General features: G+C 41.4%; 1 protein-coding gene across 1 annotated transcript in view; it reads right to left on the bottom strand.

Annotated features, from left to right (window-relative positions):
• The window catches only part of LOC103606898 (UPF0606 protein KIAA1549), a gene marked incomplete at its 5' end in the record, with an annotated part of 74,547 nt that overhangs the window by 19,171 nt on the left and 33,352 nt on the right, over positions 1-22,024 (bottom strand). Inside the window, 2 exons of the mRNA XM_008591458.1 lie at positions 3,331-3,377; positions 17,184-17,501. Coding sequence (XP_008589680.1) covers positions 3,331-3,377; positions 17,184-17,501 — 365 coding nt within the window. The remainder of the gene's footprint in view (positions 1-3,330; positions 3,378-17,183; positions 17,502-22,024) is intronic.

Here is a 22,024-nt window from a genome sequence, read left to right as displayed (position 1 = left end):
GGATCGCAACCCTCAGTGTCGCGCCCGTACCGGACCGGCAACGGGATCGCAACCCTCGGTGCTGCGCCCGCACCTCACTCAGCCAGTGAGCGGGAACCAGTCTGTATGTGGGATCCGAACCCTTGGCGGGAGCGCCGCCACACTCCCAAGCGGTGCACTGTAGCAGTGCGCCACTGGGCCGGCCCTCAGGTTTTTTCATTCTAGAAAATTTTCCATTTCAAAATTATTAACAAAAATGTGTTCATAAAATCTTCTTAATGTCTGTGAGATCTGGATTAACGTATTCATTCCTCTTATTGACAATTTGTTATACAGGTTATTTAATCAAGCTTGCCAGAGGTTTATCAATTTTATTAGTTTTCTAAGAACCAAGTTTTGGCTTTACTGGTCCTCTTTTATTATGGTATTTATTTTCTATTCCATTAATTTATGTTCTTACTTTTATTATTTCCTTCCTTCTACTTTCTTTAAGTTTAACTGGATCTTTTTTTTTTACATCTTGAGATGGATTCTTAGATTGATTTTCAGCCATTTTTCTTTCTAAATATATGAATTTAAAGCAACAAATTTCTCCCCTAAACATTGCTATAGCTGTATATAACAACTTTTGATATGTTGTATTTTCATTACTCATTTTAGAATATGTTCTATTTTCCATTGTGATTTCTTCAATGTACCGTGGGTTATTTAGAAGGGTACTGATTAATTTAAAACATATAGGGATTTTCTAGTTATCTTTTGATGTTGGTTTCTAACTTAATTTTACTAGGATTAGCAAATGTACTCTGATTGATTTCACTTCTTTGAAATTTGTTAAGATTTGTTAGGGCCCAACATATGGTCAATTTTTAAAATGTATTTTAGAAGAAAATGTATTTTGCAAATTACTGAGTCCAGTATTCTATATATGTACTTAGGTCAAATCAATTATTAATGTTGCTTGAATCTTCTATATCCTTTCTGTATCTTATATTTTTGATGTGCCTCTCATAGACCAAATATAGTTTTTAAAAATCCAATCTAACAATCTTTGTCTTTTAATCAGAATATTTATTATTAATATTTAAGATAATTACTTATATATCTGAATTCAGATCTCTACCATCTTATATTTGCTTCCCGAATGTCCTGCCAATTCTGTGTTGCCTTTTCCTCCCATTTCCTACATCCTTTTGTATTACTTTTAAATTATTTTATTTCTCATTATCTTAATATTTTAAGCATTCTTTTGGTGAGTTAACCTAAAAACCACAACAGAATGCTTGACTTATTACATACAGTGTAACATTAGTACTTTTACACCTTCATGGAAAATGGGCTTTAACAGCATATTAAGTGTAATTATTTTAAAATGTGTGTTTGATACATCAATATCTGGCTCCCCTGTGGTTCCATTTCTATTGCCTGTTTCTCTTGATTTTTAAAAATGTTATCTTTTTTTGTGATCATACTTTGTGTGTGTGTGTGTGTGTCTGTGTGTCTGTGTGTGTGCACACATGACGTACTGTAGCAATAATGTTGCTTTGTGTGTGTGTGTGTCTGTGTGTCTGTGTGTGTGCACACATGACGTACTGTAGCAATAATGTAGGGCCCAGAATGATATTATTTTCCTCTAAAGGAGATTTACATTTATGTCTGCTATGCAGCAATCTCTGATCACCTTTCGAAGCTGGGCTTTAGTTCCTGCAGGGACCAATCTACTTCAATTTGTCTTCACTCCTAGAGTGAAGGGTACTAATCCAAAACCTTGGGTTGTTTACAAGGGTCTTCTCCCCTTATCCTCCCAGCCCCATGAGTCTGTCAAAAGTTTTGCCCAGCTTCTCAGCCACTCGGCTGACTCTTCAGAAGGCAGCAATTGCCTGCTGTGGGGCTGACTGAACTGTGTCCCCCAAAGTCCATATATTAGAAGCTTAATTCTCACCATAACTGTTGAGGGTAGAAAATCCTATTATGGTATCTGAAAGATGGGGCCTTGAAGAGCTGATCAGATTGTAGGACCCTGCCATAATGAATGGATTAAAAATGGTGGTCATGGGCATGGTTTGGAGGGTTTTAAAAAGAGAGTGAATGAGGAGGTTACTCTCTGCTCTGCTCCACCAGTTCACAATGTGACACCCTGCCACCACTGAAGTCACCATGAAAGAAAGCTTTCACCAGATGTGTTCCCTGGACTTCAGACTTCCTAGCCTCTGAAACTGTAAGCAATAAATTTCATTATCTTTATAAATTACCCAGTAACATGTATTTTGTTACAGCAACAGAAATGGGCTAATACAATGTCCCTGAGAGAAAAGTGGCCCAAAAAGTAGGGCTCACCTCTCTGGGGTTTCCTGGATCTTGGCCCCATGCTTTACTGACCTGTTAGCTCTCTAAGGTTTCTTTTTTTTTTTTTTTTAAAGATGGCCGGTAAGGGGATCTTAACCCTTGACTTAGTGTTGTCTGCACCACGCTCACCCAGTGAGCTAACCGGCCATACCTATATGGGATCTGAACCCGTGGCCTTGGTGTTATCAGCACCACACTCTCCCAAGTGAGCCATGGGCCAGCCCTCTAGGGATTCTTAAATTTTAATATCTTGTATAGTTTTTCCAGTTGTCCTCAACAGATTATCCAGTGTGAAAGTTAATGAAATCACTTTCTATCGGACCCAAACATATTTCCAAAATAGAGCTGGGAAAGGAGGGACGGAGGGGAGCTCATGCTTGCTTATCTGAGATCAGAACTGTTTCCAAGGACCTTCTAAAAACCCACCAGAAATCCTTTCGTGTCTTTCACGTCCTTCACGTATCTCCTGCTTTGCACATATGCACATGTTTCTGTGACAAAATCCACCAGGAGACATTCTTTACAACTGCAGTAATTCAGATAAGATGCTCCAAGAAGAAACTGCCTAGCGATGCCATGTCAACTGATGAACTGACCACAAATCTGACTTTGAGCCTCTGAAACCAGTGAGCTCTATTTCCAAGCAGCCCACATGAACTGCTCCCTTTTTGCCAATAACAGCTTTCTTTTACCTTCCCTCACCAAATGCATTCATCACTTGCCATGGTCTGCATTTCAGATTATAATCCTATTTCTATTCCCAAATAAACTCCACATATTTGAAGATACTTTCTCTCTAATGGATTTCTTCTAGGTTAACACTAGTCTGTCATTACTAGAAGCAGAACTTAAATTCCAGCTTTTTTCCATTCTCTTTTGATTAGATCAAGAGAATATACAACTCAGAGTTTTGCATCTGTTCATATTAGCTAAAATAAATGAATTTACAAAATTTTTAAAAAACAGCCTATGTGAGAAAGTCATTATACATTCTGAAAACTTTACCTTGGCAATGGGCCTGATGGGGGAGTCATTCCATAGTCTTCATATCTCTGGAAGAAATTCAAAAGAACATGAAGATTAATATTCAATACTTATTATAAAGTGACAACAGCAAACTTATAAATTTAGGTTTGCAGGATCAACTTTCAAGAGAATTATTTTTTCATTAAAACTGAGTATGCCACTGGGGCATTCTGCCATCAAATAATGCTACAAGTTTCAGTTTGGGAAACTTGACAACCAGACTTTGGAAAACACACAACTAATTTCTAGATCTTTCCTTTTTTTGTATAATATAACTCAAAATATGAATAATAGTCAGGCTTTCTGTGCCTGCTCTTTCCTGCAGGCTCATTCTCTACAAAGCTGTATCTTCTGCTAAAATGAAAGGCCTCGGTGGCCACAGTTAGTACAAACGACTCCACCAACAAGAGCTGCAATGGTTACCAGATCCAGTGGGTGCCCAACACCAATTCACAACCTCAAGAAACTAATCTATCAAAAGCTGTACCGTGTTGCAATGCCGTAAAAACAAAAGCAATACACAGCAAACCAGAAAGTAGAGAGACTCTAAAAAATGAAGTCAACACCTTCTGTTTCTGAGCATTATCTGGTTCCAAGAAGACTAGCTATAATTCCTGCCCCTCAGTTCCATAAAGTGCCCCTATATCCTTCAATAAACTCTTTTTACTTGAAGTAATCTGAACTAACCAAGTGCTCTTTAACTAAAACAATATGCCACATGATTGAAAGAAACAGGGCTGTCTGGTTAGCTCAGTTAGAGCATGGTGCTGATGACACTAAGGTCAAGGGTTCGCATCACTGCACCAGCCCGCTGCCAAGAAAAAAAAGAAGAAACATCTAAGAAATCTGCTGTATTCTTCATGAAATCTACATATCCTAACTCCAACATGGAACTTTTATTTTCAACATTTCTTTTAAACAGTTATGAATCACTATTTTGCAATCAGCTATTTTAGCAGAACAGTAGCTCTGGATAGAGTCCACCCAACTCCAGTCAGTTTGAGCCAATTGTTTGTCCGGGATCAGGAGTTCCAAGCTGAGGACTAAGTCGGTCTTGCTTCTGGAGCTACTCTAGAATTCAATCTTTCTTTTTGCAAGCTGTCATTTATTGAATTAGTATTTTGTGTTAAATACTGTGTGAGCATTAACTCAGGCTCACAATGACACTAAAAATGTACTCACTACCTCCACTTTGTAGATGAAACCTGTTCACAAGGAAGCTGGGCAATTTCCTCCTTAGAGGGTCTTTCCGGCTCCAAAAACCATGCTCCCCACTGCTCCATAACACTGCTCATGGTCCCCAAAACCAGACTTTCCCCCATGAACAAATCTTTACTTTGTGGGGAAAAAAGTAGAGGCTTTAGAGTCCAACAGACTGGCCAAGCTATCCAACTTCCCTGGGCATTCTTTATGCTGAGAAGGATACCACGATCTCTACATCTCATAGAGTTCTGAGGGATTATAAAATATGACACTGTGCTCAAATTACTTCCACCTCTGACCGTCTCTGCTTCCATCCCCTTGGCAGGGGGACAGCAACTGGAATCTTAGAGATATCCCCAGCTGAGGTAAAACAAGCTAGAAGGGATTATGAAAAGAGAGAGGAAAAGAAGCTTCAATTCTTTTCCTAATAATTAAAGGGAAATCTGAGACTGGATAAAGATTATTCACAGTGGCCCTCATGTTTTCAGCACAGTATGGACTTTAAAAACATATTCATATGCAAAATATATATATTAAAAAAAAAATCAAGGCTTGTCAATTTACCTACCAGAATTTCAGGAGGTCTAAGCAATAGACTAAAAGAAAAATAGTGAAAAGTGGCTGTCCACTTTTCATCTGTTTTATTATTATAGTGCCAGGTAATCTAACACTACTGTAATCAGACAAAGAATATCACGTTTCTGGGGACTGCATGCCCCAATGAAAAGGTTTTTAAAAAAAAAAAAAAATCCCCCACACAGAATTTCTGTGATTCTGTTGCAGGCATTTACTTTTAAATGGGTTGCACCTATATAAAACTTTGGGGTACAAAATTGCACTTTAAGGTTTCAATCGGCTATGTCAACAAAAATCCCATTTTAATGCATTCCTACTTTTTATTCAGTAAAGCAAATGAGGTGATGGAATGTCAGGCAGGCCTGAGGTGAGAAAGGAAGGTCTTGTAAAATATTTTAGCTCAGGTATCCATACCTGCTACTCCACAGAGTTTGACTTTTCTCAGGGAAGAGAAATATCACCTCTCAAGTGGCCCCACTCACTGATGCATAACTAATACCCTTCCATGGGCAAAAAGGAGCAGGAATGTCATCAGATGGTAAATAAAGGCTCCTGTGGCAACTGAAGGCACCTTGAAATCCACATTCCTGTGGTTTTCACTGTAGTCAGAAGAAGTAAATAAAGGGTGATCAGGTTCCTTCTGGCAACAAACAATAACTTTATAACCAATTTTTACCAGATACTCACAGGCACAGTCAATGATTCTGGTTTTCCACTAGATTAACTTGCTACAATTCACATCAAAATACACAGGGGAACTCCAAAAGTCCACGACAAGAAAACCACTGAATGGCAGTGTTTATAAAAATCTTACTACGGACTTGAATTCATGGTTAAGATGGTAGCTTAAGGCATTACCATGGAATCATTAACCCCCAACACCTATAAACAAAGAATAATAAAGATAATACAGATCTGTTAAAAAATACTGCTAAAACTCATCAGCAGAAACCAACAAGGAAAGGAGCAGAATCATGCTATAAACTGAGAAAAGCGGTGGCCAAGGGGAAAAACAGAGGACGCTGGCAGCAGGATGTGTCTCCTAACCCCATCCCCAGAATGTGCAGAATGACATTCCCATTTAGAGAGAAGGTGGCTGAGGGGTTCCCTGGCAGTCAGGGTGGAAATCAAGGAAAAGCCTGAGAGCAGAGAGAAGTAGCAACCTGCCATCCTGCATTCCAGGCCAGAGGCAGGGTAAGAACTAGGAAACTGCTGTGATAATCCTGAGAGAGACGACGGTGGCTCCAGGTAGCGAAAGGCAGTGGACGGATTCGAGAGCAGGAACCGACAAAGCTCTGGTGCGTTTAGATGACCCTGCTTTCCACCCCTTTCCTTCTCGGTAGATGGTCTGCCATCACTTAAGCTGCACCTCTCACTGGCACATCTCCTGCCAGATGGTGGTCCTTTCATGCTCTGCTCTGCCTGATGAAGCTCTAGTCCTGAATCAATCCCACTGCCTGTCTTCCCACTGTCATCTGAAGGCTGAGCAGCAAAACTAGAGAATTTTAATCCGTGCCACTATAATCTCACGGTAGCCAATCCCAACAGGGGCCTCAATGCTAAGAAATTATTCCTGTGTCCCTCATCTGTTTTCACCCATTCTCCACAACACGTATTTCGAATCTCTACTCTCCCTCAAACCTCCTGCCCTGCCACACTTCTCCCCTCACTCTCAAGAGATGACTTACCTTCTCTACTGTAAGGACACGAGCTGGATGGTCCCTCAACTTCCTGCCACCCAGCTGCAAACTTGATTTTGTACCCAACCTTTCCTTTCTCCCTTGGAAAATATATTAGATAGAAATATATCTCCTGATTTCTAAAGATATTCCTCCATTGCTCTGTATCATCAAGCTCCTCTTCCACACCGGCTCAGTGCCACCAGCAACAAACACGTTGAAGCCTGGCCTCTTCTCGAGGCCGTCCACCGCTTTACACTAGCCACGAGTCACCAACTCTCTCAGCAAGAGCGTTACAACAGCTTCCTAATGGTCCCCCGCCTCTGGTCTTGCATTCTGACAACCATTCTCCAGCCTAAAATAGGACTAATCTTTCAAAAAGGCACACCCAATTATGTCTTCAGCCTGCTCAAAACCGTTTGGTGTACAGCCGTTACCCTCAAGACGATGTGGGGACCCTGTAACGATCAGCCTCCCATGTTTCTTCTCCTGCCTCAAGGCCCACCATTTTACTGCCTGCTCTGTAACTTCACTGTTAAGAACATTCTTCGGTGGTTAATTTTATGTACTAACTTGAGTGGGCCAGAGGAGGCCCAGATACCTAGTTTAGCATTATTTCTGAGCATGTCTGTAATGGTGTTTGCAGAACAGATTAGCATTTGATTTGGTGGACTGAGTGAAACAGGTCACCCTCCCCAACATGAGTGGGCATCATCCCAACTGTTGAGGACCTGAATAGAGAAAAAGGCAGAGGAAGGTTGGATGCGTGCTCCCCCTGCCTGAATGCTTGAGCTGGGACACCAATCTTCTCCTGCCCTTGGAGCTCCTGGTTCTCAGGCTCTCACATTCAAACGAAAATCCAGCTCTCAGGCCTTCGAACTTCACCACTGGCTTTCCTGAGTCTCCAGCTTACAGATGGCAGAACACAGGACTTCTCAGCCTCCATAATAGCTGAGAACTGCAATTCCTCATAATAAATCCATCTCTCTCCCCCCCCCCCAGGCCCTGTCCCCACACATCCAATTGGCTCTGTTTCTCTGGAGAACCCCAATACACATATCATGCACATTTGGGAAGGAAGCGTTTAGTAGTTTTAATGAGCTATAATTGATATACAATAAATTGCACACATTTAAAGAATTCAATTTTGTAAAAGTTTTGACATGTCTGTACCCTCAAGCCATCACTACAATCAAGATAGCAAACACATTCATCACCCCCAAAGTTTCTTGGTACCCCTTCATAATCCCTCCATCCCATACTCCCTCCCACCTCCACCCCATCCTAAGCAACCACTGATCTGTTTTCTGTAACTACAAATTTGCATTTTCTAGAATTGTATATAAATGAAATCATACTACATGCACTCTTTTTCTTTAGTCTGGCTTCTTTCACTCAGCATAATTATTCTGAGATACAACCTGTTTTTGTGTCAGTCAATAATTCATTCCTTTTTATTACCGAGTAGTACTCCACGATGTGGATAAACCACATTTGTTTATCCATTCACCTGCAGATGAGTATTTAGGTTGTTTCCAATTTCGGTCTGCTACAAATAAAGCTGCTATAATGTACAAGTCTTTGTATGGAAATATGCTTTCATTTCTCCTGGGGAAATACTTAGGAACAGAATGGCTGGTTCGTATGGTAGGAGTATGTTTAATTTTTTTTTTAATTAATATTTTTTTACATTCTACAATGATGATGTAGAGTAGTTAAGAGGGAGAGGGGAAAGGGGAAGGAAATGGGGAGGAAAGAGGAGGGGTGGGATTGAGGCCTGTGGCACCCCCACATTCCCACAGGGGAGACCGGCGGGCTTCCAGCGGTGGCTTGGTTCTTGCTGGGCTGGGTACAGATGTCAGGGGGGTGTGGCAATAGCCCTGGCCCCCCACCACCCCAGCTCAGGAACCTGGGGCCTTGTTTGTTGAGGCTTGCTGGTTGCTGCTGAGCTGGTTGAGCGTGGGGAGGGGGTGTGGTTGAAACCCATGGCTCCCCCATTGCCCCAGCTCAGGAGAGTCTGGGGTGCCTCCTGCAGCAGCTCATTAGTCACTGCTAGGCTGGTTGCTCATGTGGGGGGGGTCATGGAGGAGGCCCACAGCCCCCCCACCACCTTGGCTTGGGGTTGGTTGCACTTGTGGGGGGGGGAGGGTGTGGCCAAGGCCCTCGGCCCCCATCCTCAGGACTGGTTCTGGGTGTCGGCAGGCGTGGCTGAAGTACCCAGCCCTCCCCCCTTGCTGGCTTGGTAGCCCAGGGGACTTCCAGTCCTTCTAGGTGTCATAAGTGTTCTTTGGTGAAACGAGACCTTTACTAGTTATCAAACTTTGTCTCTGGTTGTGGGTATTTTGTTTTTTCTTTCAGTTCTGTGTTGGATTACTGCTGTTCCCACCACTTAAACTCTTCACTGGAACTAATTTGATGTCCTTTGGTTACTTCTAAAATGGGGGAGCTTCCTGTGGGGACCAGCACTTGAGCTCTGTGGTTGAGCCAAATTGCTGCTTTGCTGCTGATTCCCTGGGGAAGGCTTTTTGTGCAGCTCAGGTTTTAACAGTTGACTTTATAGGTACTTCTGGATCTGGTGAAATCTGGTGCCCCTGGGTTGTGTAGAAACACTGGTCTGGGCGAGTCTTTTCATCAAACTACACCCCCTGCTATTCTATATTCCTGACCAGTCTCCTCTGAATGGTCCTGCACTGACTGGGGGGCAGGTCAGCTGTCCTTGCTGTGCCCCAGTGTTCCCCTGGTGGGCCTGTCTTCCCCACTGCCTGGGCTGCAAACACTTCCATGGGACGGGCTCTGCAATAGTCCCTTGTGATGACTCACTGGCCTCTGAGTGGCTCCTTTTTTTCAGTTGTTGTGGCTCCTCGGTTTTATGTGGGTCCCCAGGAACCCTGTTGGTGGTACTTTTGGCCACCAATTCCCTCTTCTCCCCTGCCTCCTCCAAGCAACTTCATCCAAAAGTCACAGCTGCGGCTTTTTGTCAGATCCTGCTCCGTGCACTCAGCAGCTCCAGCCTTAAAGCAGTTGGAGCAGTTTTTCTTTCTCTCATCATGGCTTCTCCCACCTTCATGCACTCTATAGGACTCTCCTCCTCTTCCCCTGAGCTCTAGTGGCCCCAGCTTGGCTGTCATTGCTTTTTAATAACTGTAAATTTGTTGATTTGTGGGACAGAGTGATGCTGGGGACTGTCTACTCGGACTGTTTAATTTTTTCGGAGACTAGTAAACTGTTTTTCAAAGTGGCAGTGCTATTTTACATTCCCAGCAATAGCTCATGAGAGTTTCAGATGTTCACATCCTCGCCCTTGCCAACATCTGCTGTGGTCAATCTTCCAAATTTTAAACTTTCCAGTAGGGGTGCAGCGGCATCTCACTGGGGTTCACTTTGCATTTCCCTAATGACTAATGATGTTGAACATCTCCCCACCTGCTTATTCTGCGTATTCATCTGTTTATTATCGTTCATCTTCTTCGGTGAAGGTTTTTATTGGGTTGTTCGTATAATTTGAATCTTTTAAAATTTATTGAGATTAGCTTTATGTCCCAGAATATGGTCTATCTTGGTAAACGTTCCATTTACTATTGAAATACTGTATATTCTGCTCTTTTTGAGTGGAATGCTCTATGTATTTCAATTGTTTCAAGTTGGTAGTGTTGTTCAAGTCTTTTCTATCTTACTTTTTCTGTACACTAATTCTATTAATTATCGAGAAAGGTGTGCTGAAATCTCCAACTGTAATTGTGGATTTTATTTCTATATGCAGTGCTATCAGTTCTTGCTTCACATTTTTCAAAACTCTATTACTAGGCACTAGGCACTTAGTTCATCAAGAAGACATAAAAAATATTTACATCTTGATGAACTAATAGTTTATCTTGATGAACTAACTGCCTTATTATTATGAAATGATCCTCTCTATCCCTGATAATATTCTCTACTATAAGATCTACTTTGGATGATATTAATACAGCCACTCCAGATTGCTCAGATTAGTGTTAGGATGGCATATCTTTCTCCATACTTTTACCACTAACCTATTTGTACCTTTATATTTAATGTGGGAATCTTATAGGCAGTAGAAAGTTGGATCTAGCATTTTATCCAATCTGATAAGCTCTGCTCTTTAATAGGGATGTTTAGACAATTTACATTTAATATGCTTATTGGTAGGGCTGGATTTAAACCAACCATCTTGGTGTCTGTTTTCTATTTTCACTATCTGCTCTTTGTTCTTTTTTTCTTCTTTTTCTGCCTTCTTATGGACTATTTTTTTTTCCTTTTTGTCTTTTTTACTGACCGGTACGGGATCGCAACCCTTGGTGTCGCGCCCATACCGGGGACCAGCAACGGGATCGCAACCCTCGGTGTTGCGCCCACGCGGCGCTCAGCCAGTGAGCGGGAACCAGTCACCACATGGGATCCGAACCCTTGGCGGGAGCGCCGCCGCGCTCCCAAGCGGCGCACTCCCCAGTGCGCCACCAGGCTGGCCCTGGACTACTTTTTATTATTCCATTTTTACTCCTTTATTGGCTAGTAATAGGTTGCTTTAGAGTTTATGTCACACATTTTGCATTTATCACAGTTTATCATTAAGCACTATTATTCCACTTCATGTATGGTGTAAGAACATTAAAACAGCAAACTCCAACTTGCCCCCTCTTGGCCTTTTTGCTGTTGTTTTCATACATTTTACTTCTATTTATGTACTAAACTCCACAATATATTGCTATTATTTTTGCTTTAAACAATCTTTTTTTTTTTTTTTTTGGTGGTACAAGATCTGAACCCTTGACCTTGGTTTGTATCAATTATCTTCTTAAAAGCTTTAAGTAACAAACAAAGGTTTCTTTATAATTACCCACATATTTACATCTCCAGTGCTTTTCATTTAGTTATGAAGATCTAGATCTTCACCTGGTGACATTTTACTTCTGCCTGAAGAACTTCCTGTAACATTTGAGGTCTCTACAACACAGGTCTCTGGTAATGCACTCTTTCAGTTTTTCTGTGTCTGAAAAAGTTTTTATTTCACCTTAGTTTTTGAAAGATATTTTTGCTGGATATAGAATTCTAGTTGACCAGTTTTTCCTATTAGTTCTTTAAAGATTTGTTCCACTGTCTTCTGGACAATAAGAAATCTGCTAGAATCCTTACCTTTGTTTCACTATATGCAATGTGTCCTGCTCTGGCTGCTTTTAAGATCTTTATCACCTGTTTCTAACAATTATAATGTTTCTTGGTAAATCTTCCTTCATGTTTCTTGTGCATAGGATTCATCAAGCTTTGTGAATCTGTAAGTTTATGGTTTCCATCAAATTAGGAAAATTTTGGGCCGTTTATTTTTTAATAAATTTTATTTTGTATTTTTGAAACTTACAAGATGATACTAGGGATACATATAAAGAGTAAAGTGGTTACTATACTGAAGCAAATTAACATATCATCTCATATACATTTTTTTCGGTGACAAGAGCAAGTAAAACCTACTTATTTTTTTAAAATCCCTACTACAATACAATTTTATGAACTATAGTCTTCCTGTAGTACACTGGATCTCTAGATTTGTTCATTCTACATACAAGGGTACTGCAAAAAGTTCGTGGAAAAATTGAATTAAAAGATAATACTAATCTTTCCATGAACTTTTTGAAGTACCTTCATATCTGCTACTTTGTATCCTTTGACCCATACTCCCACCCCCATCCCCACATACCACCCCTGGTAACCACTAGTTTATTCTCTATCTCTGTATATTTGACTTTTTTTTTTTTTTTTCATTCTACATACAAATGAGACTATGTAATGGTTTTTCTTTCTGTGTCCGGATTATCTCACTTATCATAAGGTTCTCTGGGTTCACCTATGTTGTAGCAAATGGCAGTCTCCTTCTTTATTAAGGCTGAATAATATGCCACAGTTTTTTTATCCATTCATCCATTGATGGACACTTAAATTGATTTTATATCTTCGCTTTTGTGAATAATGGTGCAATGAACACAGGAGTGCAGATATTTCTAATAGGAAGTGATCTTATTTCCTTTGGGTATATGCCCAGAAGACAGATTGCTGGATCATATGGTAGTCCTGTTTATAATTCTTTAGGAACCACCATACTCTTTTCCATAATAGCTTCACCAATCTATATTCCCACCAGCAGTGTACAAGGGTTCCCTTTTCTCCACACCCTCACCAACATTTATCTCTTAATTTTTTGATAATACTCATCATAATGGGTGTGAAGTAATATCACATAATGGCTTTGATTTGCACTTCCCTAATAATCAGTGATGTTGTGTACCTTCTCATATACCTGTTGGCCATTTTTATGTCCTCCTTGGAGATATTCAAGTCTTTTGCCCATTTTTTAATTGAGTTATCTGTTTTTCTACTATTAAGCTGTATAAGCTCGTCATAAATTTAGGATATTAATCCCTTAACAGATATATGATTTGCATATATTTTTTCCCAATTTGTAGGCTGCATTTCATTTTGTTGATTGTTTTCTTTACTGTGCAGAAGCTTTTTAGTTTAATGTAGTCCTATTTATTTTGCTTTTGTAGACTGAGCTTTTGGTGTGATATACAAATAATCATTACCAAGGCCAATGTCAAGGAGCTTTTCCATTTTCTTCTAGGTATATTATAATTTCAGGTCTTATGTTTAGGTCTTTCACCATCTTGAGTTTATTTTCATGTATGGTATAAGATAAGGGTTCAACTTCCTTCTTTTGCATGTAGAATCCGGTTTTCCCTGCATCATTTATTAGAGAAACGATCTTTCCTTATTATGTCCTCTTGGTGCCCTTGTCAAAATTAGCTGATCATAGGGACTTCTGATCAAGATGGCAGAATAGACGGTACCTAATGTCACCCTCTCCCACAATCAACCAATTTACAACTATTAAAAAGTAATAAATGCTAAGCTGGGGCCACTAGAGCTTAGAGGAAGAGGAGAAAGACCAATGGAGTTCATGAAGTCAGGAGAAGCCACAATGAGAGAAAGAAAGGACCACTCCAATCATTTCAAGCCCCAACCACTTCAAGCCTGACCCTGGTGACCACACGGAGCAAGAGCTGGCAAAAGATGCAGCTGTCCCCTTCAGATGAAGTTGTTTGGAGGTGGCAGGGGAGGAGAGGGCCTAACCCCCAGCCCAGCAAGACCACTAACAGGGTTCCCATGGACCCACATAGGAGCAAGGGGCCACAGAAAACTGAAAATATGAACCACTCAGAGGCTGGTGAGTCATCACAAGGGTCCGGCACATGACCAGTGGAAAGTGTTTGGAGGGTGAGGGTGAGGCAAAAATTAGTTCACCATATATGTTTGGGTTTATTTCTGGGCTCTCAATTGGTCTGTATTTCTGTTTTTATGCCAGTACCAGAGTGTTTTGATTATTACAGCTTTGTAATACAAGTTAAATCAGGAAGTATGATGCCTGCAACCTTGTTTTCCTTTCTTAATATTACTTTGGCCATTATTTAATTATTCTGTGTCTCCTTCTTTGGGAACTCCAATTACATGTATATTAATCTACTTGAAGTTGCTCCACAACTCACTAATGCTATATTCATTTTTTTAATCCATTTCCTATCTTTTTTTCATGTTGTATAGTTTTTATTACTAAGTATTCAAGCCCGCCCACTAATCTGTTCTTCTGCAATATGTAATCTGCCATTAATCCCATCTAGTATATTTTTTATCTCAGACATTGCTGTTTTCATCTCTAATTTGATTTGTGTCTTTTAATATCTTATGCAACTAATTAAAATGCTCAGTCTTTCCTCTAGCTTTGTGAACATATGGAATTTCATTATAATAATTCTTTTAATATCCTTGTCTAATAATTCTATCATCTTTGTCATTTTTCTGCTTCTTTGTCTGGTTAGTTTCAATCTGATGTCATACTTTATTGTATGCTAGATATTTTTGTGTTTCTATAAGTATTCTTTATCTTTGTTTAGGTTCAGGCTTTATGTTTTCATGCTTTGGTAGACAGAACCAGAAGAGATTTAATTTGGAGCTAATTTTGCCCCACTACTGAGGCACAACTATTCTGAGTACTGTACACTAACCAATGTTACATGAATTATGAGGTTTTCTACTTGAACTGGTGAGAAAGGAACTGTATTGGTCTGCTCAGGCTGCCCTAACAAAATATAGAAAGGGTAGCTTACACAACACAAATTATTTTCTCACAGTTCTGGAGGCTGGAAAATCCTAGATCAAGATCTGGCAGGGTTCAATTTTTGGTGAGGGCTCCCTCTTCCTGGCTTGCAGGCAGCCACCTTCTCACTGTGTCTTCACATGGTGGAGAGAGAGCTCTGGTGTCTCTTCCTCTTCTTATAAGAGCAACAGTTCTATCGGATCGGGGCTCCACCCCTATGGCTTCATTTGACCTTAATCACCTCCTTAAAGGTCCTATCTCCAATATAGTCACATGGGGGTTTACAGATTCGATATTTGAATTTTAGGGGACACAGTTCAGTCCATAGCAAGAACTTATTCCCGGGCCTGTGTGAGCTTTGAGGATTGCTCCCTCTAATTCTTGTGGGTGGTTCTTTCCCCAGTCTTAGGTAATTTCTTCATACCATTAAACTAATCAGTATTCAGATGAAGATTCTCTGCAGATCTCTAGAATTCGTTCTTGGTTCATCTCTCTGCTCTCCTGCACTCTCTCTTGTGAACTCTAGCTGCCTTTTCCTCCTCAGACTTCTGACACTGTCTCCTCAACTCAGGAAGACCACTGAGCTCTACCTGGGGACCCCCTCTCTGCACTGAGGCTAGAAACTCTCTCCAGACTAAACTGGGCAACTGTAGGGTTCAACACATTTCTCAGCAATCCCTGTCCTTTGTTGCCTAATATTTAGTGTTATAAAAACCCATATATTTTGCTCATTTTTTTGGTTGTTTTAGGAGGGAAGGTAAATCTAGACCCCGTTTCTCCACTTTATCCAGAAGAGGGAGTCCAATACACTTCTATTTCTGTCTCTGCTATCTTTCCCACTACCTGAAACATTCCTCTTCTTTAACTAATAACCACTAATTATCCCTTAGACTTCCACTTAGATGTCATTTTTGTCCAGAAAATCCCTCCCAAACACCTCAAGACTGAGTGAAGAATCCTCCCACATAACTTCCTCTGCCATAGCACCTACCACATTGTAGTGGAATCATTCTTTTAATTGTCCACATATCCTCTCTGGAATGCAAGAGCTAGAGAACAGGGACCCAAGTTGTCCATCACTATATCCCCAACACCTGGCACAGTGTGCAGGCGTAGCAAGTGCTCCGTAAATATATTTGAATAAACAAATGTGAGCAGCTTAAGTGACCAGACAGCAGCTGTATCCACATTCATTTTATCAGATTTTGTTCTGTATAATCATTTTCTGAAAGAGTATAAACCATCAGTTGTAATTTTGAAGTAGTTTAACATTTATTGTTGAAACAAGCTATATTTTAATATTAAAAGCAATAATGATGAGACTGAATGGTATTTTTCCCCTAATTGTAGTGGCTACCCACACTGCACACAATGTGCATCCCAAGCCTTGAAGGAAACAGTCTATTCATAAGGACCTCTTTGAAAATTCAAACCAATTTCAGAGGTAAAAATTCTTTCAACATATGCTTACTGTCACCCAATTTCACCTTATGGGTAACAAAATCAGAGGAACCCAGTATAAACACTCCCTGACTAGTAAATTTAAATTGTGACCTATTAACGTCTCACCAGAGTCAAATCTTTGGGCCTAATCATTTTATCTGAAATTAATATAAAATAATATTAGTGTTACTTCCTTGAGTTTTACTTCTTTTCCCAGCCTTGAGAAGGTAAATTTGAAAGGACTGACTATGAAAAACAAAAATGATAACAAAGGCTGAAATGCTGAAATGCCAACTCCCAAGATGACATTTGAAAGGTGACATTTGAAAATGGTTGTTCTTTCCCACTTGTGGACTGGCTGCCTACACTCCCAGAGCCTCAGGGGCTTCTCTACCCAGGTGGCCATACAAGAAGTTAAACGATTTGGGTACATTCTAAACTGCACATTTTATGGAGACATCAATGAAAATATGTTTTGACAGTTACGCTACCTTCATTTCATGACATTGTGAGGTGCCCAGGGAGATGTTTCCATAAAATCCCCCTCCATTCCTCAACAAAATATCAGATATCAGAGCTGCACAAAAGGATGCTTCCAGCATTAAGAATTAATTTATCAGAAGATAATAAAAACTAAGAACCATCATCCAAGCTTTAATTCTTATCAAATGCAACCAGAGTTTTGTGGGGAGCCTGAAAGTGAGGCGATTAGAAAGCAAAACTCCAGCATCTTGCCCCCAAGAGAATTCTAGCCTAAGTCCAGTACTTACACTGCCTGGGTTGTTGGCCGTCTGGGCTGGGCTGTAGAAGGACCCCCACTGGGCAGCTCGCCTGTCTTCCCGGGAAGGGGTGCTGTTCACAGGCAGGCCAGCTGGGACCCCAGGGCCTGCGCCTGAGGCGTTAGCGGGCTGGCTGCTGGGCGCAACGAGGGCAAAGGCATCATCCAGGAGGGAGTGCATGGTCTGGCGCGCCTCCTCGATGGACGGCTGGGGCGGGACGTACTGGGAGGCTGGGAAGGGCAGGCCAGGATATCTCCCCAGCTCAGTGGAGGACGGCGTCTGCGCATCTGCCGGGAGGTCAGGATCGGACTGCAGTGGCGAAAGAGGCAAAGGAAAGAAGAATCAGATACAAGCTTTTGTGGCAACCCTAAAACAAAACTAAACTCTAGCGCCAATTCAACAATTTTCCTGACAATGAGGAAAAGGCGTATCATAAGAACTAAAAAATGACAAAAATAAATTTAAAAATGACAGCTGAGGGATATGCATTAAATTTTATGGGGGAGAAAGGCTTGAATCAGGAAAAAAGGAAGAAGGTGGGAATATTCAACAATTTTTTTAGCAAAACTCAACTACCTGAAATGCATTTCAGTACCTAGAGATACACATTTTTACTAAAAACCCCTAAGCAGCCAAAAAACATGTTTTGAAATATATATACTTAAAAACTCACTCAACTTTCCATAGATATAGAAATGAAAAAGCTAAGCAGTCTACCGACTATAAATAGTAGGAAAAACATGGCTCTACATACCCCTACAAGAGGTCAAAGTTACCACCATATTAAAACTGTGTGTGTGTATAAAAACAATCATAATGCCTAATTATAATACTTACTTCAATAACTACTTATGGTTGTAAATAGTGACAATTATTTATTTGGAAACCATCTGTCTTTAAAATGAAGGTATCTCTAGATAACATGAGTCATTAAAAAAGGTTTAAGTTATATTGTATACCCACTGCTTAAGATGCAGGAATATAGGTAACAATTACGATTTTTTTTAATCTTATTTCCTGATACTGTACTATGAATAAAATACTGTCATAATATGCACAGGATAAACTGGAAGTGACAAAACAGGGAACCAACAGAAGAGGAGCGCTTTCTGGTCTCAGAGGCTGCATGATTCCAGATATCATGGTCACTGCAGTGGACACACTGAAAAGACAAGAGTTCTGCCCACAGGCTGGGGACCCAGTACCCTTGATGAGGAAGGCAGACTCCTTCTGTTGAATCCTTTTTTTTTTTTTTTGTCTTTTGTCTTTTTTCCGTGTCCGGCAACGGATCGCAACCCTCAGTGTTGCCCCCGTACCGGACCGGGGACCGGCAACGGGATTGCAAACCTCGGCGTTGCTCCCGCGCCTCACTCAGCCAGTGAGCGGGAGCCGGTCTGTATGTGGGATCCAAACCCTCAGGCGGGAGCGCCCGCCGTGCTTCCCAAGCGGCGCACTATCCAGTGCGCCACCGGGCCGGCCCCCTGAATCCTTTACTCACTATTGAGCAGTTTAGCTCGGCTGGTTGGATCACCCTACTTAAGGGGCCAAGGAAGACATTCCCATATCTGTTTGGATCAGTGAGTCTATTACAAACAAAAACTCTATTCCACAGGCACATCCTTAACCTTAGCCAACTGTCTGGAAAATGCTTCTGTCTAATGGATGATAGGTTATTATTCATGCCAGTAAAAAGGGCAGTGGTTGCATAACTCCAAACAGATAGAAAACCACACTACAAACTGGCAAACCCACAAACAGCCCACAGACCGGTTTTGCTTGGCCTGCAGTTTTCTTATAAAAATAGAGCCAATATTTTTTAAATCTAAAAATTTCATATTAACGCTTAGATTTCTGGATTCTCTCAGCAGAACCTGAAGCTCTGACATGACTGGGCTCTCACTCCCATGAGTAACAACCAACTGTTGAGCTGCGACTGCCCCCTTGAGAGGGGGCAGGTGCTCTTTTCTCCATGACAGTTCCTGTTTGTGACCTCATTCTTATGCATGACCCACACTTGGTCTTATAAATCTGTTTCTCCAAATTGCAATATCCCTGTTAAGGTTCTACTAAGTGACTTTTGTCATCTAGAAATTCTAAGTAAGGATTTGGGGCCCCAAAGGGGGCCTCTGGCTTATGATAGGACACTGGAAGGAACATGTATTCCTTTCCTTATGAAGTGGATAAAGGTCCACTCACGCCCCTTTCCAATTCTTGGTTTTCTTAAGGAACAGATAAGAAGACTGGTCAGTAGGGCCCCAACAATCTAACAGTTCACTGGTGGGGAGAAGGAAAAGCATGTCTGGAAGAACATCTTTGGGTAAGTAAGAGGGTTGCTGCAAAAACAGAGGTGATGTTCCTGCAGTGACTCTGGAGCCCACTGTGTAGCTGTACTGCAAGGAAGCAAGAAGTGTGGTCTCATAAAAACTATAAGTGCAAACTGAGATTCCACGCAGGGAAAGGATCTCATACGCACTTAGGAGAGTCCCAACAGCTATAGCCACTGAATCTCATCCTTACCGGTTGTAATTTTAGAGAAGGTTTAAGTTTTACAGCAAGAGAAATGTATTCTGAAGATGGGAAGGATAGTTCCCTTGGATTCCCACTGGCCCCCCATAAATCCCACCAGGAAGGCCAAGAGCCTCAAAGTCATGATGTTAAAGCTTCCTGGTCTTTTGTTTTCTTGTTGCCCCTCATTTCACAGGCTGGACTATCAGAATTTGGAGGCTAACTAAAGGTCTTATTCATGTTTCTATATCCCAACATTTAGTGCAATGTTTCATACAGATGGTATTTAATAAGCGAAAAACTGGGATCCATACAAGTTAAGATTTACCCAGGATCCCTGAGCTGGAATTTTAATTCCATTCTCCTGAATCCCAGTCTGATAATTCTATTATTATTCAGTGTTGTTTCTTTTGTACATATGTGTTCATCTATCATTCTTCAGAAATACACATGGGGCCGGCCCGGTGGCGCACTCGGTAGAGTGCGGCGCTCCCACCGAGGGTTCGGATCCCATATAGAGACCGGTCTGCTCACTGGTTGAGCGCAGTGCGGGCACGACACCAAGGGTTGCGATCCCATTGCCAGTCGCGGTACGGGCGCGACACCGAGGGTTGCGATCCCGTTACCGGTCATGAAAAAAGACAAAAAGGAAAAAAAAAAAAAGAAATACATATGAACCTTTTAACCTTCAGTCATCAAAGATGATGTGCTCCGGTGCCTATTTTGCAATCCTCTGTGGGTAATAAAGAGTGATCATACATCCTGGTTTGCCCAGGACAACCTCAGTTTATGCCTGCTGATCCAGTATAATTAACAGCATCCCCTTTTCACTTCCAAAAGTATCTGGTTTAAACGATAAATTACATACGGGGCCAAAAACTTTTTTCTGCAAAGGACCAGACCGTAAATATTTTAGGTGTTATGATTCACACAGTCTCTGTCACAATCATTCAACTCTGCCTCACAGCAAAAGCAGCCATGCAAACAAATGGGCATGGCTGTGTTGCAATAAAACTTTATTCACAGAAGCAGGCAGTTGACTTGAGGGCCACAGTCTGCTGAGACCTGATATAATGGTGACACTTGATTAATAATGGTAACCCTAGTTACAAAGAACCGAGGGATAATTTCTCTTGTATCGGAAGAATAGAGCCGTTTCCTTTGAAGGAAAAGCAGAAAATTCAAGATAATCCAAAAACATGTAGTACATCCATAGTGTGACCTTGAAGATGAAAGAAAAGGTGAGTTTCGAGAAAGGCATTATCTTTGAAAGCATGTATTTCAAAATCTGGGGGGGAGAGAAAGTGAAAAGTCCACCCATCTGAGGAAGATTTTCATTTTAGGGAATCTTTGAAAAAAGGAGCCACTGGAGACAAGCCCCCAGCTGCAGCGGCATTCTCCAGGGAAAGGCTTCTTTCCACCAACCAAAGGAGGGACTGCTGTACTTTCTGCTATGGAAAAAGGGAAGAAAGAAAAGCTGGTCCAGGCCACCACGAAAGAAACCTGATTTAGCATCCTCCATGAAAGTGAATGAAGGGAAAAGGGGAAGACGGGTCATTCCCCACACATGACTCAACAGTACTGGGGGATGGAACTCAGGGCTATTATTAAAAGAAGGGACAGGAACGAAAAGGCGTTCCTACAGCTTCCTGCCGGAGAAGGAGCCCAGGCTGGCTCTAGAAGTGGAGGGAAGAAGGAATGCTCCCCCTTCTTCTACTGTTAATTCCACGCCACAGGAAGTCCCTGTTTCACACAAACAGAAGTTCCAGGTGACTATCCTGGGGAGCCGAGGGGACAGTGCTCCCCAGATCAAGCCAAGCACCACAGATGCCCAGACAAATGCCTTTCCAAAAACACAACGGCAGCACGAGAGCACCATCTACTGTAAGGACTGCCAGCGAGCGTTCCTCTAACAGAGGGGCACAGCCTCCAGAAAGCAACAGAAACTGCCGGACTCATTCCACTAGGAGAGCAGTCTGATCTGCAGACCTTCCAGCTCTCTGGAATCCCACCAACCCTCATGAGCTAGGTTAGGAAGGTTGCAGTCAGTCTTTAGGACACTAGAAATACAGTAATGCCCAAGGGAAAGCCTGGTTCTTTCGGATGATCATCATTCAATTATACTCAGTCATGTCGATATAGTGTTTGGCACATCTGTGTCATTATATTTAATGTCTTTCTGTGTTCATTATTTATGTGGCTTAGGAGAAAAATACCTCAAATAAGAGACGGCTGATTGCATACGCTCTATTTAAAGTAATCATGTACATCACAAATCCCTTCTCTCTTCAATAAGTATGGCTCTGTAAGTTTGCTTCCAGAAGGAG

This window comes from Galeopterus variegatus, unplaced genomic scaffold, assembly GCF_000696425.1.
Source record: "Galeopterus variegatus unplaced genomic scaffold, G_variegatus-3.0.2 Scaffold6926, whole genome shotgun sequence".
Taxonomy (NCBI): Eukaryota; Metazoa; Chordata; class Mammalia; order Dermoptera; family Cynocephalidae; genus Galeopterus; species Galeopterus variegatus.
The sequence above is the reverse complement of the archived record's forward strand: the minus strand, read 5'-3'. Positions and strand labels throughout refer to the sequence as shown.